Source organism: Eschrichtius robustus, chromosome 3, assembly GCF_028021215.1.
Source record: "Eschrichtius robustus isolate mEscRob2 chromosome 3, mEscRob2.pri, whole genome shotgun sequence".
Taxonomy (NCBI): Eukaryota; Metazoa; Chordata; class Mammalia; order Artiodactyla; family Eschrichtiidae; genus Eschrichtius; species Eschrichtius robustus.
This window is the reverse complement of record NC_090826.1, coordinates 20,028,631-20,036,647: the sequence shown is the minus strand read 5'-3', so window position 1 is coordinate 20,036,647 and position 8,017 is coordinate 20,028,631. Positions and strand designations below refer to the sequence as shown.

The 8,017-nt window shown below is 44.4% G+C and overlaps 1 protein-coding gene across 7 annotated transcripts; it reads left to right on the top strand.

Moving 5' to 3' along the window:
- Nucleotides 1–4,185: 4,185 nt before the first annotated feature.
- On the top strand, nucleotides 4,186–8,017 carry RSRP1 (arginine and serine rich protein 1). 7 transcript variants are annotated; one of them, XR_011073479.1, is made up of 6 exons: nucleotides 4,186–4,342; nucleotides 4,585–5,155; nucleotides 5,562–5,713; nucleotides 6,094–6,138; nucleotides 6,340–6,982; nucleotides 7,552–8,017. XR_011073479.1 is itself a non-coding variant. In XM_068539186.1 (5 exons), the coding sequence occupies exons 2-5, from the start codon at nucleotides 4,645–4,647 to the stop codon at nucleotides 7,687–7,689; spliced, it is 885 nt and encodes a 294-aa protein (XP_068395287.1). In that variant the 5' UTR covers nucleotides 4,186–4,342; nucleotides 4,585–4,644; the 3' UTR covers nucleotides 7,690–8,017. The 7 variants fall into 7 exon arrangements, 2 of the variants coding, with proteins under 2 accessions (XP_068395287.1, XP_068395288.1); XR_011073480.1 differs by lacking the exon at nucleotides 6,094–6,138; XR_011073478.1 differs by having other exon boundaries at nucleotides 6,094–6,982.

Sequence of the window (8,017 nt, the reverse complement as noted above, 5' to 3'; positions counted from 1 at the left end):
ATTCTTAGTTAGGCAGAGGCACCGATCAGTCCTTATATTGTAATGACACCACTTTTGTGGGTTATTGGGAATGCTATTGACAGGTACATATCTGGATTTGTGTGCTATTTGCTTGCTTCTCCTGGCTTCTGAGTAGACACCCAAAAGCCAAATGACATGGTACAGGAGACTTCCTAACACCTCTCGATGGTGGCTGCAATGGGGACACGGTGGTCAGCTTCCATGGTGATACTGTAGATAACATCCTCCTGTGATAAGTCTTCATGGCAGGAAACAGCTGTGTCAAGCTGCTACATTGAGGGGTGCCTCCTGAATAGCATTGCAAGCCTGGTATTTCCATGCCAGAGCTACCAACCCAAGAAACAGTCATCCGAAGGAGCAGTAGGAATAACAGCCTAGTTATAGTGAGGCTCAGTGATCACAGGCAGTGGAGTGGCGAGCCCACATGGGGTGATGTTTGAACCAATGGCAGGAGTTCCTTGGGACCTCTTGGAAGACAGGAACGTCACATCAGGCTGGAGTTTATTGATCTTTGTGTTAACTGCCTTGAATGCTGCACTGGTTGACTGTAGCTAATGATTCTATAGCAGCTCTAACAACAGAGATGTCTCATCTCAACTCATCTCTGATCTAAGATCAATGAATATGTCTTCTGTGTCAGAATTCCTCTTTGCAGCTCTCACTCTCTAGATGAGCTCCATGGTTGCAAGTTCGTCTTATCCTGTCATCTGAGAGAGCTAAGCTTACTTCCTGAGCTACTATCTCAGGTACTTTGGAGGTAACTCCTCCAGTAGTGCTGGAGTCTTCATTGCAATCAGCTGCTCCAAGTTGTATACTGGACATGGCTCTGTTGACCTTGAAGCCATGTATTAAGAGCCAGTGGAGGAGCTCCACTCTGCAACTGTTCTTATGTTTTTGGACTCTGACTTTGGTTCCAAGGCATAGTTTTTAGTGGTGGAAAAACTGGATACCACATGAATGTCCATGAATAAGCAACAAGGGATAAAAGATTAATTTCTGACTTTTCTAGACAATGGAATATTAGATAGCTGATTGGAAATAAATTAGATCTAAATGGTTTGTCTTAAAGGATATTGACTGTAAGAACAAGTTTCAAATCAGTTTGTTTAGAATGAGCCCATATTCATAAAAAATACCATATGCTTGTATATTTGAAAGAGTTTGAAAATGTTAACATTGGTTACTTCTAAGTTATGGGGAAGAAGAATGGGGACCTCTTTTAGAGGATTCCATACTTCTAGGGAATGGATTATTAGCTTTTACTTTATATATCTTCGGATTTCCTCACCTGTCACAAAATTAGCTGTTATTAAAATTAATGAAGGGGCTTCCCTGGTGGCGCAGTGGTTGAGAATCTGCCTGCTAATGCAGGGGACACGGGTTCGAGCCCTGGTGTGGGAAGATCCCACATGCCACGGAGCAACTAGGCCCATGAGCCACAACTACTGAGCCTGCGCGTCTGGAGCCTGTGCTCCGCAACAAGAGAGGCCGAGATAGTGAAGAGGCCCGCGCACCGCGATGAAGAGTGGCCCCCGCTTGCCACAAGTAGAGGAAGCCCTCGCACAGAAACGAAGACCCAACACAGCCAAAAATAAATATAATAAATAAATAAATAAAAGATTACTATTAAAAAAAAAGAAATTCTTTAAAAAAAATTAATGAAAAAATTTAATTTTGGTAGGGGAAAGGACTACTAAATTTTTCTTAACCTATCCTACACCATCTAATACAGTAAACATTCTATAAATATTTATGGAAGGAGATATGGGGGAGGAGGAACAGGTTAAAATATGTTTCACAGCGCTAAAAAGATAACCCTTAAAGCATTAATGGTATGATGAAGCATTGCAGAACCTCTAAATGAACAGCAGGAGGAAGAAAGAGATACTTGATTAGGCTGGCAAAATAAAATGGGAAGAAGTGAAAAAAGCAAAGTATTATAAAATAAATAATAGACACCAATGGAAAAGATAAGATCAATATTGCAGTTACTCCAATAAATGTAAATGGGTTGAATTTACCTATCGAATGACAAAATCTTTCATACTGGGTGTAAACACTCAGGTAGGTGTTATTCACCTAACTAGATGTTGTGTACCTTTCAAAAACACATAAAACAAAGTGAACCTTTAACAAAACGTGATCTCGGGTGGCCTTGGACTGCAGTGGCTTGCAGCAGGATTTCGGTTCCCGGCCAGAGACTGAGGTTGGGCAGCGGCAGTGAGAGCACTGAATCCTAACCACTAGACCACAGGGGACCAGTGGCCCGGGACAAGGCCCTGGCCCATCAGCTGTGTAGAAATGAATTTCCACATGGAGACGGAAAGTAGTGAAGCAAGTAAACTGTTTATTAGGAGGAAAAAGACTACAGTATGTGCGGATAGACACACGTGCGGGCTCAGAGAGAGAGTCTTGCCCTCCTGGCAGTTTGAATCACTTTTATGGGGCATTTCTTCCGGGTTTCCTTTGACCAATCATCTTGCTTTGCCTGGTTCTAAGTCTGTATTTGGTACCTCTCACTATCCTCCCCTGTGTGCGTGTACGTCTCTTAGCCAAGATGGATTCTAGTGAAGAGGCCTATGGGTAGTTGGCATCACTTACTGTGAGGTGGCGCCCCCTCCCTTTTTGATCTCCAAGGAGCCTTTCTGTGCATGTGTAGTCGGTGAAGTCTCCTTGACTTCAAGAATGAGGAATACGTGGTCTTTTATCTCTTTTCTCGGCAGGGCCCAGCCTCCTCCATCATCCTGCTTTTATGGAGTTTCTGCTATTATGGAGTTTCTGTCCACAGGGGAGAAACTGTTCAGCCTGGGGCTCATCTATCTCCTGCCTCAGAAGGATACTATTTGCAAGCCACAAGTACCATCAAAATATTTTAGAATACACCTAGCAAGACAAGTACAAGATGTGTATGGAGAAAAGCTATAAAATTTTGGTGAATGTATTAGTTTTCTATTGCTTCAGTAACAAAGAGCCACAGACTTAGTGGCTTAAATCAATCCCAACTTATTACCTGACAGTTCTGTAGGTGAGACGTCTCACTGAGGTAAAGTCAAGGTGTCAGCAGGGCAGCGAGTGCATTCTTTTCGTAAACCTAGGGGAGAATCCCCAACACTGCTCCTTTAGGTGTTGGAGGAATTCACTTCTGAGGTCATAGGACTGAGATCTCTGTTTCCTTGGTGCTGCCAGCTGGGAGCCATCCTTAGCTCCTAGACGTCTCTCAGGGGTCCTTGTGGAGACCCCACATTTCAGAAGCAGCAATAAAATGTGGAATTCTTCTCGCGCTTTTAATCTCTCAGGTGATTAGATTAGGCCCACCCTATATAATCCAGAATAAGTGATTTCGTATCTCCCTCCCAAGAAAGTAGCTTTTGTAAAAATGCCTGCAAAGCAGCACTGACTTGCAAAGCAGCTCATAGGACTAATTCTTCTTACATAAGTGGTTAGTTCATTCGATGAAAAATTATTTCAAGGCAATTGTCATGCTTTATTAACAACAATAAATATGTCTAAAATGTATCCTACTTATAAATCCCTGGAAATAAAACAGTCACCATTGTTTAATCCTTAGCACCAAGAACACTGTCCTCAGAATAGACATCTCAGACGTCATTCTGAACCTTTAGACTAACTTAAAGGTCAGCTACGAGTGCCCTTTGCCTTCTGTCTCCACCTTTCTGACTTTTCCTAGCCAAAACACGGGAGTGAAAAACGTTTTCAAAGATAATGCATTGACAGGCATCCTGTGACGTCCCGGGGAAGGCGGCCCGCCGGCCGGACACGGGTCAGGAGGAAGTGGCCAAGAAGGGTCCAGGGAGGCACAGCCCGAAGGGGAGGCAACGACCCAGTTAACATCGGCCAGGCACACAGTCCCAGAGTCCCGTGTAGCCGGCGCGAAGCCGCCTCGTTTCCACCCGGTTTCAGCCAAGAACACCAAATAGCCACCGGCTGCTACCCGGATGGAGCGGCGGCTCCCCCCAACCCCCCCTTCCGTGCTAGGGCGCGCATGCACATCCTGGAGGCCATTGGGTGAGGCGGGGGGTGGGGCTCGGGGTGGAGACAGGAGGGGAGCGGCGGTTGGACGAGAGGGGAGCCACGCCCACCACGCAACGTCTCTGCGCAGGCGCGGGGCGCCAGCTTCTGGTCTTTTCGACACGTCTGCCGCCCCCTCATTCAGTTCGCTTTTGGACGTTGGACGACGGAGGTGGAGGTTGTGAGTCCGCCGTTCAGGAGAAGCAGCGAAAAGCCTCTCTCCGTCCTTAACTTCAGAAGGAAGGCGTCCGTTGGGCCTTTCTCTCCTTGAGTGAGGCGTCGACGGCCCGTGGTGGGTTTTCTGGTGACGGGGTGGCCCTGCGGTCGGTTACCTCAAGGCGAGCGTAGCCGGGGCCCTGTGGGCCCCGCGGGGCGTGGACGGGGACGGTGGCGGGGCGGGAAGGCCGGCAGCAGGCGGCGCCACAGCCCGGAGTTCCGGAGGCCGGGAGGCTCGTTTCTTTCTGGGCCCGAGGCTGCCCGCGCGGCTCACTTCGGGACTTCACTTCTATTTTGTTTCCTCTCGTTTGTTTTTAGGAACTGAGCTTTCGGGCAGGGGTCGTCGAAGAAAAGGAAGCTCGGAAGCTGCCGTCCGAGATGTCCAGCTACGTGAACGACCTGTGGCCGGGCTCGCCGCACAAGGCCTCCCCCTCGTCGTCGCGGTCGGGCCCGTCCAGCCGGCTGTCCTCAGCGTCCGGGAGCCGCTCTCCCCGGAGCTCTGCGTCCCGATCCATCGTCTGGAGTCGGTCGTGGTCGCGGAGCCGCAGCCGCAGCGCGCCCCGGCGGAGGAGCAGGTCGAGGTCTCGCTCCCGAAGGCGCCACCGAAGGAGGTACCGGCGCTACTCGCGCTCCTACTCGCGGAGTCGCTCGCGCCCCCGCAGCCGCCGGTACCGGGAGAGGCACCACGGCTCCTCCAGGAGGTCCTACCGGTCCCTCAGCCGCCCCCGCTCCCGCGGCCGCTCGCCTTACCGGAGGGCCTACGCCTTCGCGCGGGACCGCCGTTACTACGGCTTCGGCTGCACCGTCTACCCGGAGGAGCGCAGAGGCTGGAGGGGGCGATCCCGGACCAGGTCGCGGAGCCCAACCCCATTTCGTCTGAGTGAGAAGGGTGAGTCGAGGCGTTGGGGGAAAGAGGAAGGACTCCAGTAGGTTAATAGTTAAAACTACACTGTAGTGGGCGCCCAGTTTTAAAATGGACGGCATGCTTTCCCCTTGGGATTAACGCTGTGCAAGTTAAATGGCTTGGTGGAGGGCGGTTCTGGGTGGAGCCTTGAAATTGTCAGGGAGTCAGTTATTTACCCACCCTGTGCTTTTACTTGTTATTTAGGGATGCTTGTTTTTCTCAGCAAAATGAGTAGAGTTCTTTTTCCATCAATAGAAATATATCTTACATGTGGAAGTACCGTGTACACGTCTGGATATTACTAGTTTAAAAGCACAAACATAGTTCGTGATTTTTGAGTTTTCTGGAGAAATACTACAGGATAAATGAACATTTTGTGTTTCTTTTGTAGATCGAATGGAGCTGTTAGAAATAGCAAAAGCCAATGCCGCAAAAGCATTAGGAACAGCCAACTTTGACTTGCCAGCTAGTCTCAGAACTGTTTCTGTATCTAAAGAAACCAACCATGGAACAGCTGTACTGAATAATGGTGCAAAGTCTGAGGTAAGTGTTTTAGATTTATCCAAACAAAATCTTCAGAAAACTACTACCAGAAAGATCTGATTAGCCATTTTTATTTGATTTGCCCTAGACTGCTTCCTGGAAAGGCTAGCTAAATATAAATTAAAATAACAGATCTGACAATACTAGATAGTCTCCCCCCGTGAAAATGGGAGACTAATGAACTTTATTTTCAGTTGACACAGTACTAATTACTTTCATAATTGTAGCTGATACTTTGGTGATTTCTATGTAGTTACCACGTTTTTCTAGCTAGTTTTTTACGGAGTATTTATCTGTAGCGCTCATTTGCAGCATTATGTTCCCACAGATTCTGTACTCAACATACAGTATAGTTTATCTGCTTTATTTCTGTCTTATAGAAATCATGAATGTGGTCTCCAGACATTGATGAAGAAAATCTGTTGGTAATTGATACATGGGCAAAAGCATCAGAGGTTTAACTAATTTGAAGTTTATGTTGACACACTGAAAGCTTAGTTTTTTGTTGGTAGATCCCTGTGCATGCTAGAATTTGGGACAGGTACGAAACTAAACAAAAGTGTACTTTGTAATGGTGGGGCATCTGATATAGATGTCCCTTTCATAATATATGCAATATATTCCAGATGTTTTGAGAGATTACAGAAGAAGAGGCCTGCTTCACTTGCAGATAAGTTTATTACAATTCTCCAGAAATGTGCAGCATAAAATTCATATCTTAAAGGTTTAAGGTAGTTAGGAATTGATAACAGTTAACATAGGAAAGATGGGTTATCTCCTGTCATTCAGACCCAGATGTGGGTTTGCCTAAGTATTGTGGTGGACAAAAAAGATCTTAGTTCAGTCGCTTTTTCAGACGGTTAGGTGCCCAACTGGATGGGCAAATGCCATAGTTCTTTGAAACTAGGTGTTTTCTGGTATGACTTGACTTTCAAAGTTACTTGAATTTGCATCGGGGCATACAATACTGCTTTATGGGGAAGAGTGTCTTAAGCCTATCACTGAATCAGTTTTGTTATGGGGAAAACTCAACAGAGTACTATGTTGTTTATTTTAGGATGTTAGCTATTTGGTTACATCCAACTTGATTTGTGTCTCTACAAGTGAATTTGTAATACAATTGGGCTGCTTTTTATACCTACTAGGGTATGGTTTTTTAAAATTTACTTTCTCTTACCTGTCTAGCCGTCGGATAAGTTAATAGAAGATGAGACAGAAAATCCCAACAAGAAGTCTTCCCAGCAGAAAAGCATAGCTTTTAGCTCTAATGTAAGTATATCTAAGCATTGGCCACTCAAAAACTGGCCTTAAACATAATTCTGTTATGTGGGTTTTTATTTTTGTTTGTTCATTGTTTTTATGCTGATAATTCGAGGCCTACTAAGCCACTAAATAAATAGAATTAAAAAAATTTTTTTTGTATGGTTCTTACAAGTGACCAATATAATGGGCTCCTATCTAGTATCTACATTCTCAGTCTCAATATTTTGTCCTCCTTTTAACTATTCCCATTATCCTTTTTAACTGTTAAAATATTCAAAAAACAAGTCTCAGAATATCCTGTAGTCAGAATATTTTAAAATCAGCTAAGGGCTTAATAAACAAAATTTCAAAACTATTTTTAATACTTCACTATTGCAGTGTGCCTTGCATATGTCTGATTTGATTAAATCAAGTTGCAAGTGCGGTCCGTGGCTTTGCATTTATTTGGTTGGTGTCTTTTTTTAAGTTCTAGTCTTACATGGAATTATTTAATGTATTTTGTAAAAAACAAATATTTTAAATATGTATAATAATATTTGTTTGGAAAGCTGACTTAAGAACTTGTTCCCTTACAGAATTCTGTAGCAAAGCCATTGCTTCAGAAATCAGCTAAAGCTACTGCTGAAGAGACCTCTTCAGGATCCCCAAAAATAGATAAGAAGAAAAGTCCATATGGACTTTGGATACCTGTCGAAAAGAACATCAATAGCTAAGGTTGCCTGAAATGCACTTTTTTTTTGCGAGTTTGTTTCCAGCATTATTCCATTCCTTTGAACCATTTAGTGATAATTGTTGCAATTACAGATGACAACACAGAAAGATGTAAATACTTAATATTTAAATATTAACATTTTAGATTTCTCTTGCAGATAGGAGATAGCACAAATGGACCAGAGGTTACGCACAGGTGGCATTCTTGTATATATACTTGTAAATGTTTTATATAATATGGATTGGTTATGTAGAAGTGAAATTTTTAAGACAAACAGTAATTGAACTGTTTGTGTTGTATGTATTTTGTTAATAAATTTGTTTTTATCA

What these genes read in the sequence shown, in the direction of transcription:
- RSRP1 (XM_068539186.1), top strand. Translation starts at nt 4,645, where the DNA reads ATGTCCAGCTACGTGAACGACCTGTGGCCGGGCTCGCCGCACAAGGCC. An exon ending in ATTTCGTCTGAGTGAGAAGG is followed by an intron (nt 5,156 to 5,561) that starts GTGAGTCGAGGC and finishes TTTCTTTTGTAG; the next exon opens with ATCGAATGGAGCTGTTAGAA. An exon ending in ATAATGGTGCAAAGTCTGAG is followed by an intron (nt 5,714 to 6,898) that starts GTAAGTGTTTTA and finishes TTACCTGTCTAG; the next exon opens with CCGTCGGATAAGTTAATAGA.